Raw genomic sequence first — 20,118 nt, forward strand, 5'->3', positions numbered from 1 at the left:
GGTTAATCGGATGAAATGTGACCAATCCGATTGGATTAAACAATTTCATGTTTCAACTATTTCAAATGACTACATTTTGACCAACTCAGAATAACTCCCTATGTTTCTTATTAATTGGACAGTGAATCGAAATGCCTTGGTTTCCACTAGTTCCTGAAAACTTTAAGATCCAGAAAAGCATTGTTAGAGAACAGGTGTGGTAGCGGAGTAGCAGACCACCACACTCCCAGCAGTGTGCAGCAACCAATAGTGGAACTCCATCTTCCATTTTCATTTTTTTTTTTATGCGTCTTCAGATCCTGAAAACAGTAACTTCATTGGGCAATCCACATCACGGACACAGAAAACATGAATTGGATCCATCCACACTTACACAAACGGTGCATGCCGCATGTATGGGAAAACTAATGTTAAATATGTTAAACATGTTAAATATGATATAGGTTTGCCTCAACTGAAAAGACTTTTGGAGGCAGTGGTGAAGCAGTGTCAAGCTGCATATTCTTCAGGAAAGAAGGTGGCTGAATTCACATCATTTCTCTTGTGATAGCATTTCACAAGAGAGGTACTCTTCTAAAGACTGAAAGGATGAAGACATGGTCAGACTGGCCTAAGGGGCAATCAGGCAGTGCCTGCCATGCTGGTCTGATGGGTCATTGTGTGGGTCCATTTTGAAGTCGAGCGTAAGCGTTCGACCTTGTGAATACATTTGGTATATATCTTATGGCTTTAAACAATTTCATTTGTTGGTTGCAGTGTCCTTTAAAAGTTCTTGCTTGCTAGTGGTCAGTTCTGCCTTTTTCTCCCTCATTTTTCTGTTTCAGAGCAATTGACCAACCACTGTATTATTCCAGTTGGTTTCTTTATCCGTTGCTGTGACAGACTTTTTTTGTTATTTATTTGTTGCTGCCTTTTCACTGTGGGTGTTTTAGGCTAGTAGCTACCTGTTTTATTGCAGCATTCCATTACTCCCATCTCCACCCATGTCGATTACATTTGTTTTAGCTTTATTCCAGTGCTGGCCTTGTTTAACTCTGGCTCTTAAATTAAGATCTGGTCTGCTCATGAAAGCCACAATATGCCCTTTCTGGTAGAATGTAGCAAAAGGTAGATGCAATGATGTGAAACTTGCTTTGCCTGGCAGAGTCTCTCTCTCCAGGGCCCCTTTTTTGCCCACTCAGGACATTGTGCACACAGGGCATTGCTTATCTCCTTTACTGGGGCCATAAATCTTCTCAGGCTGTTCTGTTTTGTTAACTTCATTAGAGCTTTGTTGAAATGTGAGGCAAGAACTCTTGCAAGAGGTTTCATTCTGTTAAAATTAAAAGAAAATACTTTTCCAGCCTAATTTTCCAAATTCTGTTCAGAACCTTCTGATGTCAGTAGCCCCCAGTGACCACCAAAACATGGCAGGAAAAGACGAAATTATGAGACAGGGTTGACCAATTTGTGTGGCAAGAATAGTTCAGTTCAGAATTTATAATGCAAATAGCTCTAACTCAAGAAAATGCCAGACCTATTGCATTGAAAATGCTTGTTTGCCTGTGGGTGGGTCTGGTTTATGGTCTGCTGGGCCGGGGATTTACTACTTATTGCCCTGACTTTAAAACACAAATTGCCTGCATCAAGCTCAAATCTATGCAGTCTTCCATACCTTGCAAAATACTTAGAAATCATTTCTTTAAAAATTCAAAACTGCCCCAAAGTGTAAACATGGGCCACTGTTTTAGCTATCTAATTCACCATTAAGGGGAAATTTTATTTTGGTGCCTCAGCCTCTTTTCTTCTCCAGTCTAGCCCTTGAAGAAGGTAATACTTGTTTTTGACAATGGATATCCCAACTAGGAGACACTGGTGCATGCCTGCATCATACCCGCATCAATGAATTTGATAAAGATCATAGACTCCCATTAAAAACTACACATATTCCCAATAAACATTTCCTCAGCCGCAAGCAATACCTGAACGAACACCGTTTTCGGCTTGTATCTTTACCTTAGGGCAAGATTCATCATAAAAAAACTGCAATTGGAGCAATGTTTCTATCCCCTTCTGCAGGGTCGCACTGTAAGAGCACGTTTTAGAAGCGAACTCCGCCACAGGGCAGCTCGCTTCGGACACGGCGCGTCTGGGAGCTGCTGTGCACCACCGCTGCCAAGTGCGACGGCGAGCGCGTGAGAATCGGTCAAAGTTCGCCATGCTCCCCAGACTACAGACTCAACTAAAGCTCGAGAACTCTCAGAACAGAGCGCTAAAACCATAGAAACCAACCGACAAAAATACAGTTCTTCGGTTAAAAAAATATGTGGTGCGTTCTCCTAGTGATGACTGTTCCCACGCTGCGCTCCAAATGAAACTTTTCCAAAGTTTGGAGTCAGTAGATGAACCTAGCTCAGACACAGACCAGCCTCATTCGTAGCAATTACGTGATGAAATATCGGTTGGGGTTAAACACCACACACCAACCGGTATCTCCCCTTCCACGCCTGCTCCTGTTCCACTTGTTGTACTAGCACCAATCATCACAACTCTGACTTGTATTGAAGGTGCGGTTTCTGCGCTATCAGCTGACTTCAGGCAAAGCATCTCTAATGGAGTAGATCTGAAAGACACTAGAGTCGAGGGAAAAATATTTACAGGTGCTCTCAGGCCACTGCCTCGCACGTGCCCACACAATAGGCAGGGCCACTGGAAAAATGTGGCAGAGGAAGGCCAAGTTATGAGGAAGGGTTGACTAAATTATGTGGCATGAAGCCCAATTTATGTGGCAAAGCGTAGCACATTGTGTGGTGGTATTACTTTATTATTTTGTCCTGCTTCAACCACACGGTAACACACTCTGGTTAACGATTTCACCTTATTCGGATCAATTTAACATAAAAATACAACAATAAGTAGCTGATTATGCAAAAAACGCTGCGACCGCAGACTCAGATAATTCCAGTGGCCCTGACAATAAGTCTGTTCCCATTGACTGACTGATGTACATCATCCTCTGCTGTGTGTCCAAGGTGATTAGGACTGGGACACCAAACACCCAATGCACATCCCATGAACCCTATGCAAACACCACTGGAGATGTTTTAGGGGCTGACATAGAACAGAGCATTTACCAGAGCTATTACAGGCAGAGATATTCCAGCATATACTCTCTGGAGTGGGGAGTCACAGTGGGTTTGCAGTAGGTTTTGGAGATTTGAGGCACCCAGAAATCAACCACGACGGCTTACCTGCACTCACGAGTAGAAAGGGGTTGCTAATGTTCTACAATGTATATAATGCATTCCTACGAGGCCTGCAGGATGGCTAGCTGTATTGTGGCTTGCAAGCATCATACTAAATTACTCCGCACTACGAGTGGCTTCTGTCACAAGCCTACGTTTTAAAAAAATATTTAAATAAATAATATGGGACGGAGAGGGGGGTTGACCTTGCCTCATAAAAGATGTCAACATGATCACAGAAGAGAGCCCCACCTCCCAGGTGGGAAACTCACTGCATGATGGGATTGCATTGGTGAACAGTGGTAAAAATATGGAGGATGCTATAAGACTTTGCGTAGCCACTGCAAGAGGAAAGGGGGGCCAACGTGATCTCCAGAAAAGAACCTAAGAAAAGGGCAGCTAGGAGAAATTTCCTCGTGAATCAGAAAAATAGGCTGCACCAGTCCCCACTGTGGGGTTTAAAACTAGCAAACACACAGCTGCTGTATCATGAGGCCTCAACTACCGGGCAATTAGAGCCTGGAGGAGCAGGGTGCAGCCACTCAGTCACAGAGTGCATGGCCTCCAGCCATGACTGTGGGCGTGGCAATCTGCCGAAGAAACTGCAGGCCAGAGAGGGAAGTGTTATGCCTGGGCAGGGGGTGAACACAAATATTGTGGGAAAACAGCCTCTGAGTAGCCGATTACTCCACCATAGCGCCTTACATACCTACTCACAAATCCCCAATACAGTTCCGAACGAACAACAGCACTAGGTAATTGAGCACACAAGCAAATCCCACTATGCAAGTTGTCAATTTTAAATTGGCACCTCTCAATGCAGAGGACAATGCGCCTCTCCCGTCTGCCCAGATGTCCACATGGGCGGGAACGTGTAACATGTGTGCGCACACTGCACTGTCAGACAAACACAAGCTCTACACAAGTAGACGTAACAGGGAATGAGGCAGCTTGGGCCCAGACTCGCGTGATTCGTGTAATCTGCCGTGGAGAGACCCCATTCTGTTTTCGCGGAGACCTGCTGAACAAGCAACATTCAGCAGCTCTGTCAGGCCTCAACAAGCTGGTACACATTACTGGATGCCTCTTTAAACAGCCCTCGCTGGAAGTGTTTGCGTCTAGCACACGGTAACCAGCTGAGCGTCAAAAAAGGGCCGTCCCAGACACCAGATGTTCCAAATCCAAACTGCGAACGGCAGACACTTCTTGGACAACAGATGTTCCTTTCCTAGCTCTTCAAAACAAGCTGTGTTTCAGACAGTGCTTGTGTGTGTTCGGTCTCTACCAGTTTGTGTAAACTAGGACTACCAGCAGTCTGAAAATCTGTCATGGTGCACCACAGCCCGTAAACTGGTAAATGGAGACCCTGTGTGAAGCCACAAACTGCGGGGGTGATTAAAAACAATGGAATATCTTCTATGCCTTTTAAGTTTAAGGTGATATAGTGTTCCAACTGTGAATAGCGCATGTGGCTCCCTAGCCCAGAAGTGTGCAATGACACCCTTAGAGGGATGATCAATGTTTGTGAAGCCTCCGGTATTAAGGGCACAGCATTAATCACTAATTTCTATTATTACTGGTAATAGTAATAGCAATAATAACAGTTTTTTTATATATATATAGAGCGATTTAAAACACATTTTACGGATTCCAAGCACGGTAAATACTAGGTTTTACAATTTCCGATCTAATAGGTGGTCACTTTTTGGTCCTTGGAAGGATGAGACGCAGAGGAGACCTAGCCTCGATTCAAGCACAAGAGCTGCAGATCACAGAGATATAAGCAACAAACCATTTAGCTAATGAGCCGGCTAAAAATTTAAGTATTTGAATGTATTTTCTACGCATTTTTTAAAAATGTAAACCGAGTTACCACAGGCCTTAGTTTGTCAATACGAGAGGATGTAAAGTACAACATATTGGGGGCACGATATAAGTTAATAACAAGAAAATGTTCAGTATAAACTAGGAACAGGGTATTTTCTAATCAGCCACTTGACTTCGTTGGTATGAAAATTCCTGTCTGCATCTTTAAATGTTCGAGTGCAGTTATTTACTTAAGGGGTCAGGGACATAAGGGTCTCAAACCCAAAAGTGCAGTAACTTATTTAAAGGGTCAGCCACACAAGGGTCTCAAACCCTAACCAGGTGTCACTAAATAAAAGGACATTCTGGAATCTTTATTCTTGCAGGTGAGGCATGATTGGATAAAAAAAAATTAAAAAAATGTTTTTTCCTTTTCAGTGGATGGCCCCTCATTACGCATGGATCTATGGATCTAACAAGGCTGCTTGCCGCAGCTGGGGCTTCATGTGCGAAGACATGCACACGAGCTGCCCATTAAACGGGTAAGTAGGAAGGGTGATACAGCTTGTGGCAGAAACTGATCATAAATCAGCAACATAAATAACTATAAAAGTGATAGCTCTGTTTTATTAAAGTCCGAGACAGCGGTGGTATATTAGAAATGCCCTTTCAATCGCTCTAGCATCAGAACAAGGAACGCAACCATGTCTGCTCACTGTAGTTGATGGTGGCAGCAGCATGGGGAGGTTGTAATGATTATCTGCATTGGTGTATACTTCCAGAAAGCTAGTTTTCTATCCAGCACATGCATCTTTTCAGAGTGTTTGACTAGGAAGGAAAATTCAAAGGCAGCAAATGTGATGCCCTGACTGGCGGTGGACACCACGAGAGGCTGACCAATCAATCAGTGGAAAAACGGCATGGTAGAGTGACATCAGGAACTTCATACTTACAAATCATCCTTCTGTGAGATGGGGGGGGTTGAATTAGGAAGTGTACGTAACGACCAGAGCTCAATAACATCGTCACACATTTTTCTGTTGATCTTGTCAAAGGGACTGCTCTCAGAAGAATTTCAACTCATTTTGCAAATTGTGCAGGGCTGTACAACAACACAATTGGCTTGTTACCTGGCCAGCAGTCAAGGAAGATTCCAGAAAGCATTAACCTCTGAAAAGAGGACACTGGTTAGAATGAACAATGCGTCTTCTGGTCCATGTGTAGGGTGGCCGAGGAGGCATCAAGAGAAAATGCATATGAACGTTCTACTTCAAACACTATGGTCAGTGTTTTCCTATCATAAACCCAATTACTTCCCCACACGTGCAGGACATTTTCAGAGGAGCATGAGAATACAGTGCCTCGTATCAGAGGACTGGACCTCACCACAGATTGGTATGACTCAGGGTTCCAGACAGGCCGCTACCATCAGAAGTTGCGCCAATGAACCTTCCAAACTACCAACAAAGTAAAGGGGTCAAGAAAAATCTGAGCATGACAAAGATAGGACAATACCCACTTGGTACAATAATGGAGACAGGCATGTCCCCTGCCTGAAATATCCACACAGGAGTATATAATATTAGTAATGAAGCAAGCTAGACTTTAAAAGTCCTACCACACTGAAGATAATGGAGAACCCACCATAACAGTGATATTGATGTCTCGCCATAAAACCATGAACCCCACAGAAACGTAATGATATAGGTAGGTCACAATAGGTGACAACCCATTTGGGAACATTATCTTTGCTGGATAATTGTCTTTCCTCTATTTGCTTCCCAGTCCGAATGGGCTCTGGATGGGCTACATTTTTTAGGGTAGCGGTGGGAGAATGATTTTAGTCTGCCGGCGAAGTTCGAGGAGTTTTGCCCACACCATGTTCCACTTAGAGCACATAGTTCTGGCAAAACACTGGCAACCGCCCGTAGAGGAGTTTTTTCTCACACGCGGTTTGCCAGTGTTGAGTTGGTGAGTGAGAATTTGCTCCCCCTAGTGTGATTTTCAGGTCCTAGAATGCCCCCCGGCGAGATTTCTCAAGCCAAGCGTTCATGGCAGGTCATGACCAATCGCTTTGAGAAAGCTGTTGCTTGATTAGAAAATGTACTCAAGTGGCAGAAAAAAGCAGCACCCTCTGGCGCGCCTCGTGCTGCCATTCGTGCTGATTTTACAGGGCGGAAGAAGATCCCAGCGCTAAAAATCAGCGGCAGCGGCGCAACGTGCTCAATTCCACCGGCCCACAGAACTCTACGAAATCTTGCAGAGTTTTTATGTAACTTTGCAGAATTCCGCGGAGTGAAACTCCATGAGTTTCGCCCACCCCTGGTTTAGAGGCCTAGAATCTAAAAACAGATTGGAGCTGAGGGAGCGGAAGCATGTGCAGAACAGGGGCTGACATAATCACACCAAAGATGCCTATGTTAGGTGAGAAGCTGTCCTATTAAACCTATGCTTCGGGTCCCCACACCTCAGTAGGTAAATATCATTTTGGCGGACATAACCATTGCTGGAAGTTCCCATATAAATGCTTGCTGGATTAATTGCAGAGATTCAGAAAATCAGAGATTCACATTGCATTTCATCATAGAACTGATGTATGTTGTTTTAATCATACCAAAGGTACCCAACAATAAAGGAAATCCTCTGGTTTAACTATAGGTATGTTAAACATTTATGTGGATCTCTGCAATTAATCCAGCAAGTATTTATAATAGATTCCCGGCAATAGTTGAGTCCACCGAGGTGGTATTTATCTACCGAAATGTAGAACTGCCAATGATGAAGCATGCCATTATAAGTTGTGGCTGTGGTGTCTTCCCCAAAATATTTTGGATTCCTGTAGATTTCGAAGGATAGCCTCTCACATAACCCAGGCATCTTTATTGAGTTCCTCTTCCACGCTCTCTAGCCAGACTGGGCTTTTTTTGAGGCATGCTGAGCACGGTACTGGTGAGTTGTAACTGTGTCCTAACGCACTAAGAGATTTTTGTTGCTGTTGTTGCCTATTGCGTCAATCTAGGAGGAAACACATGGAACTCCTGTAAGGAGCTTGTCGTTGTGACTGTGTCTGGATTGGTGTTTACCTTTGTCTGTCCTGATGATGACCCTGTTGGATTCATCCTGAATTGGGGTTTGAAATGTCGACTTATGTTTTCACCCTTCCTGAGGCTATACTTATAGGATACTGTATTAGTACATCACAAAGTTTTCAGTTCAAAATGTGGGATCCTGTAATCGATTGAGGAATGGGTGTTTGCGTGGTGCATTGTATTATTATATTGTATATATATGTTTATATGTTTGTTCACTTCTGATCTCCTATGCAATGTGCCGTCACTTGAAGCACCTATTGTTTTAATATTTTTGATTTTGGAATATACCATTCTTTGCTAACTATTTGATCATATTATTTAGTCTGGAAGGATTGTGTGCTGTCCTTTTGTGACAGATTTTACATTACTCTTGTCTTGCTCTATATAATATAACTGTTTTTTTCTCCCGGCTGAACACATTATTTGAGTGTCTAAGAAATCCTTGTTCTAGGGATTATAAAGTGACCTATTTTTCGGTCTGACAAACTACCATAGTCCACCACAGATACCCATGCTCTGCCTCGGGTTCTCACAGGAGCCATCCCTGATGGGTTTATGTGAGCGTGTCCTAATATGGTTAACGGAGTTGGTCGTTAACTTGGCATGAGAACCACTCTATTAGTGATATGCCAGATTAAGTGTTACAACCCCAGGCCCGTCTTCCACATGGTATGATCAGGAGACAGAAATACTCTGGACAACTACCTTCTTCAACAGCTGGCGTGAGGGCACCACAGGACCAGTGAATTCCACCGTCCGTGCTGTGGTTTTCACAAATAGGACACAAACCCCATTAATATAAAGAACCACGTTTAAGCACAAATCCCTGGTGTGTAATCAGCCCAGGGGGGATTCAGCATGAGCAGTGCATAGATGGAAGACGCCTGTTGCGTGCCTCAGGAAAAGGGCAACAAAACACCAGAATGGAGAACACCTTGTATACACTTGCACAGATTGTATGCACCTTGTGAAAAGGGACAACAGATCTTGAAACGTCATAGGCCTAATGTCACAAATGTCCGCATGTAAAATATACAAAACAGCGTGGCAGGTTCTCAGGAACAACAACAAAAGAAACGCAAAAACGGGCATCGTCATTACCCTGAAGGTGGGAAAGGCGTGCGGCCTTTTTTTTCCATAAAATATCCTTTTTCGGGGTTTGACATCACTGACTAGTTGCACATTCAGGAACCAATGAAAAACTACTAATGGGTATTATTAGCAAATATACCTGAATATGAGCTGCCATCTGTGGGGTCATTATGCCAATTTGCACCGTTGTCGCAGATACCATTTAGCCAGAGAGAGAGGGAGTGGTTTGTCAGGGGCCACCCAATTTGTGGAATAGGGAAGCCAGGTTTAGAACTCAGGATTCTTGGTCGTCCGCCTGACAAATCACCCACTAGGAGTCGACCACTTTTACCCTCTTTCATCTTCCTCCTCTACCTGTTTGTTTGATCATCTATGCCCCCATCGCTTCCCCCACCCCCTTCCCAACTGAACTATTTAATCTTCCATCGTTAAAAACCTTAAATTCTAAGAAAACTGCGAATTTTCTCTTCCTCTTCACCCAGCTTCTTACATTCTCATGTTCTCTGGGAAGGTGCAATAAAACACCGCATGCTTTTTAAACATGTGTGACTTAAAAAGACAATATGAATGCAGTGCTATATTAGGCCAATCCTTAATTTAATTTAAATCATAGCAAAACTGATTTTTCTTCATCTCCACCATCATCAGATGTAGTAAGAAAAAAAACACGATACGGTACAAGCTTGTGAAAGTTATAACACGAGAGCACAGCCGTCAGAGTCGGAAAGCGTCGCACAAAACTAGCTTCTGCCCAGCCCACACCCGTTCTGCCCGTCTCTGTCCAGGTTTTTCTTCTCCTCAGCTCTGGGATCAGGTTACAGATACATGTGCACGAGCACTTACGTCGATCAACTATCGCAAAACCATCAGTTTTTGCACTGGCCGGTGCAAATGCCACTTTCAATGGGTCTGTGAGTGCAAATGCACATTTGCAACTGTTGATCGGTACAAATATGAATGCAGCTTGTGCTATAGATAGCTTAGCCCATAACCTTTTCTAGTAATAGCGTTCAATACCGCAAATCAGACACTTTTAAGTGTTGTAAATCACTACTGTCCTTGTTACTGATACTCCGTTTACGAACTCCAGAAGCATGAAAGCTAAATTTGGGGTTGCACTTATTTTCAGTTAAAAAAAAAAATCTGTCCTGCCCACTACTTATGAATAGAAGTCTGGGGTTGAATCAGCAATATCGTGCTCCAGTAGGTCCCTTTATAAAACTTCGAACGATGGAGGCGATTGACTTGAATGTTGTAACTTTTACCGGCAATGTACTACAGTAGCGAGCTGAGTGCTTTTATATCTCACTAGCACCCCGTCGCTACAATGGAGGCGATTATCAGGTCGCACTGCAGAGTTAGTCAACAAAGTGTAGGAAAGGACCCGGACACCTTGTGAAAGATAAGACCTCTACTTTACATATTTACAGCCTCCTGTATTACATGTGTAAACAGCCTCTAAAGCACATATCCCGGGAGCAGGGGGTGGCCGCGCGGGGACATGTGCGGGTGCTTACCTCGAGCTCTCTCGGGGGGCTGATGACCGTCTGCACCTCCAGAGAACAGTTGGCTCTCTTCACCGTGAGGTAGAAGGGGTAGTCCTTGGCCACCATCGTGGCTCCCTCCGCGGAGGCCTCGGAGGTCACAGTGGACTCTGTTTAAATGCAAGCCTCCAGGGTAAACGTGCCCCCCTCCAGCGTCGGCGACCACGAAGCAGGCAGAGTCCAGCCCTAGCTCCTGTCTGGAAGCATTGCCGCGGAGGAGCCCTGTGTCAGCCAGGCAGGAAGCAGGCAGCCGCCGAGCCCAGCCAGTGAAACACAACACTGCTGCTTCCAGCGCCGCGCGCCCGCCCACCGGCGCAGGGAGCAGGAAGCTGCCAGGACTGATGTCTGTGTGTGTGCGCGTGAGGGGGGAGCTAGGAGGGGAGGGGGCAGGTGCGTTGAAGAGGGGCACTCTGCCAGCACCGGTGTGAGCGGGGAAGAGTGGAAGGGGCAGGGAGTGCTGGAGTGCAGTGGGTGAAGTCGCGCGCCCGCGTGTAACAATGTCAAAACTCGTGCGCAGAGTGCAGTGACACATAGGGCGCTGGAGATGGGCACCGCCAGCACCCATGTGTGTATGTGGGGAGGGCAGGGGGTGCTGCGGTATAATGGCAGAACGTGTGTGTGTAGCGGAAGAGGGACAGGTTGGTGTGTGAGCGGGGAAGAAGAGGGGATGTGTGTGAGTGTGCACAATGTCAGAACTCGTCCAGTGCGTGTGTGTGTGTGAAGGGCAGGGGATGCTACAGTATAATAGCAGAAATTGTGTGTGTGTGTGTGTGTGTGTAGCGGTGGAGCCGAAAAGGGCCGGGCTGATGTGTATGCTGGGTGGAAGAGAGGGGATGTGTAAGTGTAAGGGAGTACTTGAGAACAGTGCCATTGTGCAGTGAGACAGGGAGCTGCCAGGAGACTTGTGTGTGGAGGGGTGAAGACGGAGTGATGAGTGTGGAAAGTAGGTAGGGAGAGAGTAAAAAGACGAGGGGCCCGCTGCCATGGCGTGCGTGTGTGTTCGTGAGTGAGTATGGAGCGGAGGGATTGAAGCAGCGCAAAAGAAGGACTTTCCGTCAGAACTTGTGCGCGAGTTTAGGTTTCTGTGGCACACTTTAACAACTCGTGTGTGGATGGCACACTGCCAGGATAAAAAAAACGTGTCTGTATAGCGCGGACTAGTAACTCTAAATGGACACAATAGCTCAACTCATGCGTGGGAATGTAGGAGGGGACAGGAAGCTGTTTAGCATAACATGCGGGCACACTGCCAGAGCACCCCAAATAGGATGAGAGGGGTGGGCCAGGAGGGCAGTAGAAGTAAGAGAGGCACACCACCAGAACTCGTGTGTGGGAGGGGGACTATGGGCCAGGTGTAAGGGAGTCAAATGCCACTAAAGAATGGCTTGATTTCAAAGAGTCTAAGAATGCTTAAGAGGGGTACACTACAAGAATTGATGAGGCGGGCACACTGCTAGTACTTCATGTGTGCTGTATAGGGAGGAGGGAGTCTGGTGATGTCAGAAAACTAAAGAGGGGCAGACTGACGAATGAATGAGTGTGTGCGTGTTGGGAGAGCCAGGGATAAACTCCACTGCTGAAACAGGCGTGCATGTGTTTTGTGAGCCTGGATCATTAATGAGGGGGTACACAGCCGCAACAGGTGCCCGTGTGGTGAGGTGGCCCGGAGATCCGGGTGGTCGGGGTGAGGTGGGGCGGGGAGGACAATGCTGAACGGGAAAGGGAGATCAGTTGCACTGATGACGGGCACGCCCTTCAAACTTGTGTGTGTGTCGGAGTCGTTGAGGGGCGTAAGACCCGGAGCACAAAAGAAGGGCAACTTTGCCAGAACTTACCTGTGATGAAGAGGAGGGCGCGAAACCCAGACTATATCAATACAATTACAATAATGTGCAGGAGGGAGAGATTGCAGGTCGTTTTACATATGGATTTATTTTGGTTTGCAAAGGTTTTTTTGTACAACACTGACATTATCCCAAGAGATCCTAAAGTGCTTTGCAAATGACATGTTTGGAAGGAGGATAAGTATATTTACACCAAGAAACAAGTTTACAGGAGTAGTATAAAACGGTTCCTTTGCATTTGTTTGACAAGCAGGAATTAATTACCATAAAATGTATACAATGGGTTTAACTGTGGGGCCCACAAACGAGAGACGTAAGAGAAGATGGGTTTACATTTAGGGTACCAGCAGCAGAAGATTTTTAAGCCAGCCTTCAAAAGAGATAAAGGAGGCATCTTGCTAGACCTCAAAGGGTCACGTGGTCCAGGGTAGGCGGGAAACCCGAGAAAGGGGCAATATGAGGTAGATGTCTTCTTGCAGCTTTTGGTTTGTCGGTGGAGCTCATTCACGTTCTGAAGGTAACTTAGACTGCCTGATAAGTAAGCTTCTTCTTTTGTGTGGTGTACTGATTCTGAGAGTACTCAAGTGCGATAAATTACCAGAACCCATTAGTATTTATTTATTTACCAGAACCGTTTTCTGTAGCACTGGCGTAATTCAGGAAGGAGCATTATATTTGTGTTTATAGTATAAGCAGGGCCTCTGGAATTATGTGGCAGGGAAGAACCAAATTATGTGGCAGTGTTTACTAAATTATGAAGCAACAGAAGACAAAAAATATGAAGCATAATGCAACATATTTTGTGAAAGCATTAACTCATTATTTTGACATTTGTACCCATGTTAACATTATCTGCCCAGTACCAGTGAGGTGCCCAAAAACAGCAATAAGCAACCGAAAGCAAGTCAACCCTTGCAAAAGGCCCTCCCACTGCATAGCAACACGTATTGCTGTATTTTTAGTAACCTTCGATCAGTTTGAACTAGAAACACTTTTTTTGTCAACATTTCCACATAATGCAGCAAATGATGGATTATGTGCGAAATGCGGCACACCTAATATTATGCAGAAAACACCACAGCCAGAAAAAAAATTCATTATTCCAGTGACCTTGAGTATATGGAAATGATGCATTCACACAATTGCAATACAAATGTTCAGAGATATAAGGAAAAGGGTACAGCAATATGGTAATTTGACAAGATAGCAGCAGATTACGCCTTGAGGGTAGCATTAACTTCAATGAGCAGCTTTAAGAGTAGAGAGGTTTTGGTAGCTAGCCAATACATGGGTTTGGCAACACTATCCACTCAGTCAAGGTAGGTAACAGTGATTTGTGTTGAGAAGTGGATAAGAGTCTGCTGGAAGATGGTCAGTGATTTCAACAGTGTTTGTTCAGCGAGTTTCTGAAAGGCATGAAAGATGGATCATGTCTAATACTTAGCAGATGCGACAGGGAGCCCATGTGCGCCAAAGACAAGTACATCATTGTAAATGGAACATATAATGGGTAGAGACTGATCCGAAGCAAAGTACCACAACTCACATGTAAAGTGAAGAGTGGAGCTATCATACTGTTTATTTAATGGAGTCAGGGGATTGGGGGGGTTAGTGGTAATACTGGTTGACAGCCTTTTCCAACAACTTTTGTTTAACAAGACCTGGGAGATCTGTGTCATGTGACCTTTTGATACATTCACAGAAACACATTATCGTATTACACTACCTAATACTTACTAAGTATTTTTTAACTTTGTAAGGAAATGCCTCCTTGGCATGGTTACCCCCTGACTTTTTGCCTTTGCTGATGCTATGTTTTGAATTGAAAGTGTGCTGAGGCCTGCTAACCAGGCCCCAGCACCAGTGTTCTTTCCCTAACCTGTACTTTTGATTCCACAATTGGCACACCCTGGCATCCAGATAAGTCCCTTGTAAGTGGTACCCCTGGTACCAAGGGCCCTGATGCCAAGGAAGGTCTCTAAGGGCTGCAGCATGTCTTATGCCACCCTGGAGACCCCTCACTCAGCACAGACACACTGCTTGCCAGCTTGTGTGTGCTGGTGAGAACAAAACGAGTAAGTCGACATGGCACTCCCCTCAGGGTGCCATGCCAGCCTCTCACTGCCTATGCAGGTATAGATAAGTCACCCCTCTAGTAGGCCTTACAGCCCTAAGGCAGGGTGCACTATACCATAGGTGAGGGCACCAGTGCATGAGCACTGTGCCCCTACAGTGTCTAAGCAATACCTTAGACATTGTAAGTGCAGGGTAGCCATAAGAGTATATGGTCTGGGAGACTGTTTTACACGAACTCCACAACACCATAATGGCTACACTGAAAACTGGGAAGTTTGGTATCAAACTTCTCAGCACAATAAATGCACACTGATGCCAGTGTACATTTTATTGTAAACTACACCCCAGAGGGCACCTTAGAGGTGCCCCCTGAAACCTTAACCGACTATCTGTGTAGGCTGACTGGTTCCAGCAGCCTGCCACACTAGAGACATGTTGCTGGCCCCATGGGGAGAGTGCCTTTGTCACTCTGAGGCCAGTAACAAAGCCTGCACTGGGTGGAGATGCTAACACCTCCCCCAGGCAGGAGCTGTAACACCTGGCGGTGAGCCTCAAAGGCTCACCCCTTTGTCACAGCACCGCAGGACACTCCAGCTAGTGGAGTTGCCCGCCCCCTCCGCCCACGGCCCCCACTTTTGGCGGCAATGTCGGAGGAAACAACGAAAATAACAAGGAGGAGTCACTGGCCAGTCAGGACAGCCCCTAAGGTGTCCTGAGCTGAGGTGACTCTAACTTTTAGAAATCCTCCATCTTGCAGATGGAGGATTCCCCCAATAGGATTAGGGATGTGACCCCCTCCCCTTGGGAGGAGGCACAAAGAGGGTGTACCCACCCTCAGGGCTAGTAGCCATTGGCTACAAACCCCCCAGACCTAAACACGCCCTTAAATTTAGTATTTAAGGGCTTCCCTGAACCTAAGAATTTAGATTCCTGCAACTTACCTGAAGAAGAAGACTGCTGAGCTGAAAAACCCCTGCAGAGGAAGAACAGAAGACACCAACTGCTTTGGCCCCAGTCCTACCGGCCTGTCTCCTGCCTTCCAAAAGAAACCTGCTCCAGCGACGCTTTCCAAGGGACCAGCGACCTCTGAATCCTCTGAGGACTGCCCTGCTTCAAGAAAGACAAGAAACTCCCGAGGACAGCGGCACTGCTCCACAAGAACTGCAACTTTGTTTCAAGGAGCAGATTTAAAGACCCCTGCAACTCCCCGCAAGAAGCGTGAGACTTGCAACACTGCACCCGGTGACCCCGACTCGACTGGTGGAGAAACAACGCTTCAGGGAGGACCCTCCGGCGACTCTACGACTGTGAGTAACCAAAGTTGTCCCCCCTGAGCCCCCACAGCGACGCCTGCAGAGGGAATCCCGAGGCTCCCCCTGACCGCGACTGCCTGAACTCCATTTCCCGACGGCTGGAAAAGACTCTGCACCCGCAGCCCCCAGCACCTAAAGAAACGGAACTCCTGTGCAGGAGTGACCCCCAGGAGGCCCTCTCCCTTGCCCAGGTGGTGGCTACCCCGAGGAGCCCCCCCTTGCCTGCCTGCAACGCTGAAGAGATCCCTTGATCTCTCATTAAAAACCATTACAAACCCGACGCATGTTTGCACACTGCACCCGGGCGCCCCCGCGCTGCTGAGGGTGTACTTTTTGTGTGGACTTGTGTCCCCCCCGGTGCCCTACAAAACCCCCCTGGTCTGCCCTCCGAAGACGCGGGTACTTACCTGCTGGCAGACCGGAACCGGGGCACCCCCTTCTCTCCATTGAAGCCTATGTGTTTTGGGCACCTCTTTGACCTCTGCACCTGACCGGCCCTGAGCTGCTGGTGTGGTAACTTTGGGGTTGCTCTGAACCCCCAACGGTGGGCTACCTTGGACCCAAACCTGAGACTTGTAAGTGATTTACTTACCTGACAAAACTAACAAAAACTTACCTCCCCCAGGAACTGTGAAAATTGCACTGTCACCTTTTAAAACAGCTTATTGTGTTTTATGTGAAAAGTATACATGCTAATGTAATGATTCAAAGTTCCTAAAGTACTTACCTGCAATACCTTTCAAATGAGATATTACATGTAGAATTTGAACCTGTGGTTCTTAAAATAAACTAAGAAAAGATATTTTTCTATAACAAAACCTATTGGCTGGATTTGTCTCTGAGTGTGTGTTCCTCATTTATTGCCTATGTGTATGTACAACAAATGCTTAACACTACTCCTTGGATAAGCCTACTGCTCGACCACACTACCACAAAATAGAGCATTAGTATTATCTCTTTTTGCCACTATCTTACCTCTAAGGGGAACCCTTGGACTCTGTGCATGCTATTCCTTACTTTGAAATAGCACATACAGAGCCAACTTCCTACATTGGTGGATCAGCGGTGGGGTACAAGACTTTGCATTTGCTGGACTACTCAGCCAATACCTGATCACACGACAAATTCCAAAAATTGTCATTAGAACTTGATTTTTTTGCAATTTGAAATTTTTCAAAATTCTTTAATGTCCTGCTAGGGCCTTGTGTTAGTCCCTGTTAGCATTGCTTTTAGAGTTTAAAAGTTTGTGAAAGTTTGAATTAGAACCTAGAACTAGTTTTAGATTCTTAAAAAGTATTCCAACTTTTAGAAGCATAATGTATAGTACAGATGTGAATGTGGTGGAACTCGACACCACACCTTACCTCCATCTTAAGATGAGGGAGCTAAGGTCACTCTGTAAAATAAAGAAAATAACAATGGGCCCCAGACCTTCCAAACTACAGCTCCAGGAGCTGTTGGCAGAGTTTGAAAAGGCCAACCCCTCTGAGGATGGCAACACAGAGGATGAGGATAGTGAATTGGAGGATGATTCCCCCCTTACCAGTCCTATCTAGGGAGGTCAGGGCCTCTCAAGCCCTGACTCCACAAATACTAGTCAGAGATGCTGGTTCCCTCACAGGAGGGACCAACCTCTCTGAAATCACTGAGGATAACTCCAGTGAAGAGGACATCCAGTTAGCCAGGATGGCCAAAAGATTGGCTTTGGAAAGACAGATCCTAGCCATAGAAAGGGAAAGACAAGAGATGGGCCTAGGACCCATCAATGGTGGCAGCAACATAAATAGGGTCAGAGATTCTCCTGACATGTTGAAAATCCCTAAAGGGATTGTAACTAAATATGAAGATGGTGATGGCATCACCAAATGGTTCACAGCTTTTGAGAGGGCTTGTGTAACCAGAAAAGTGAACAAATCTCACTGGGGTGCTCTCCTTTGGGAAATGTTCACAGGAAAGTGTAGGGATAGACTCCTCACACTCTCTGGAAAAGATGCAGAATCTTATGACCTCATGAAGGGTACCCTGATTGAGGGCTTTGGATTCTCCACTGAGGAGTATAGGATTAGATTCAGGGGGGCTCAAAAATCCTCGAGCCAGACCTGGGTTGACTTTGTAGACTACTCAGTAAAAACACTAGATGGTTGGATTCAAGGCAGTGGTGTAAGTAATTATGATGGGCTGTACAATTTATTTGTGAAAGAACACATATTAAGTAATTGTTTCAATGATAAACTGCATCAGCATCTGGTAGACCTAGGACCAATTTCTCCCCAAGAATTGGGAAAGAAGGCGGACCATTGGGTCAAGACTAGGGTGTCCAAAACTTCCACAGGGGGTGACCAAAAGAAAGGGGTCACAAAACCTCCCCAGGGGAAGGGTGGTGAGACAGCCAAAAACAAAAATAGTAAAGAGTCTTCTACAGGCCCCCAAAAACCTGCACAGGAGGGTGGGCCCAGAACCTCTTCACAAAACAATTCTGGGTACAAGGGTAAAAACTTTGATCCCAAAAAGGCCTGGTGTCGTAGCTGTAGTCAGTCTGGACACCAAACTGGAGACAAGGCCTGTCCCAAGAAAGATACCACTTCTAACTCCCATCCAGCTAAAACTGGAATGGCCAGTCTCCAAGTGGGATCAACAGTGTGCCCAGAGCAAATCAGGTGTCACACTGAAGCTACATTAGTCTCTGAGGGTGGGGTGGATTTAGCCACACTGGCTGCCTGGCCCCCTAACATGCAAAAATACAGGCAGCAGCTCTTAATTAATGGGACAAGTGTAGAGGGCCTGAGGGATACAGGTGCCAGTGTCACTATGGTGACAGAGAAACTGGTTTCCCCTGGCCAATACCTGGCTGGACAAACTTATCCAGTCACCAACGCTGACAATCAGACTAAAGTACATCCCATGGCTATGGTAACTTTAGAGTGGGGAGGGGTCAATGGCCTGAAACAGGTGGTGGTCTCCTCAAATATCCCAGTAGACTGTTAGCTTGGAAATGACCTGGAGTCCTCAGCATGGGCTGAGGTAGAACTGAAAACCCATGCAGCCATGCTGGGTATCCCTGAACTGGTGTGTGTCAAGACAAGGGCACAGTGCAAGGCTCAGGGTGAAAAAGTAGAGCTGGAGTCTAGAAGAAAGGCCCAGCCTACCAAGAGGAAAGGAAAGTCAGCTGGGAAACCAGCTGCAACACAGCAAGAAAAAGAGAACCTCTCTTCTCAGGAAGAAGTTCTGCCCTCTGAGGGAACTGAGCCTATGGAGCTGGAACCTTATCAGGTTGAGCTCTTAGGCCCAGGGGGACCCTCAAGGGAAGCGTTGTGTAAGGGACCAGAAACCTGTCCCTCTCTTGAAGGCCTTAGGCAGCAAGCTGCTGAAGAGTCCAATGGCAAGAAAAATGGAACACATAGGGTCTATTGGGAAGATGGACTCCTGTACACTGAGGCAAGAGATCCCAAACCTGGTGCCACTAGGAGAGTGGTAGTGCCTCAGGGTTTCAGAGAGTTTATTCTGACCTTAGCCCATGATATTCCCCTTGCTGGGCATTTGGGACAAACCAAGACGTGGGAGAGGTTAGTCAACCACTTCTACTGGCCCAATATGTCCCAGAAGGTTAAGGAGTTTTGCCTCTCCTGCCCCACCTGTCAAGCCAGTGGTAAGACAGGTGGGCATCCAAAGGCCCCCCTCATTCCACTTCCAGTGGTGGGGGTCCCCTTTGAAAGAGTGGGTGTGGACATAGTTGGTCCACTAGAACCTCCCACAGCCTCAGGAAATATGTACATCCTAGTAGTAGTGGATCATGCTACTAGGTATCCTGAAGCTATTCCCCTTAGGTCAACTACTGCCCCTGCAGTAGCCAAGGCCCTCATTGGTATCTTTACCAGAGTGGGCTTCCCTAAGGAGGTGGTGTCTGACAGAGGTACCAACTTCATGTCAGCATACCTAAAACACATGTGGAATGAGTGTGGGGTGACTTATAAATTCACTACATCATATCATCCACAAACTAATGGCCTTCTTGAGAGATTCAACAAGACATTAAAGGGCATGATCATGGGGCTCCCAGAAAAACTCAAAAGGAGATGGGATGTCCTCCTTCCATGTCTGCTTTTCGCTTACAGAGAGGTGCCTCAGAA

At 46.1% G+C, this 20,118-nt stretch overlaps 1 protein-coding gene across 4 annotated transcripts in view; it reads right to left on the bottom strand.

Moving 5' to 3' along the window:
• Positions 1 to 20,118, bottom strand: part of ARHGEF3 (Rho guanine nucleotide exchange factor 3) — a 786,720-nt gene that overhangs the window by 135,433 nt on the left and 631,169 nt on the right. The window contains exon 1 of one of the 4 annotated variants that reach the window (XM_069206464.1): positions 10,732 to 11,069. The exons of the other annotated variants lie outside the window; for them this stretch is intronic. Coding sequence (XP_069062565.1) covers positions 10,732 to 10,827 — 96 coding nt within the window. The 5' untranslated portion in view covers positions 10,828 to 11,069. Of the gene's footprint in view, positions 1 to 10,731; positions 11,070 to 20,118 lie in introns of those variants that run through there. 4 annotated transcript variants of the gene reach the window in all.

The sequence above is a fragment of the Pleurodeles waltl genome, chromosome 9 (genome assembly GCF_031143425.1).
Source record: "Pleurodeles waltl isolate 20211129_DDA chromosome 9, aPleWal1.hap1.20221129, whole genome shotgun sequence".
Classification (NCBI taxonomy): Eukaryota; Metazoa; Chordata; class Amphibia; order Caudata; family Salamandridae; genus Pleurodeles; species Pleurodeles waltl.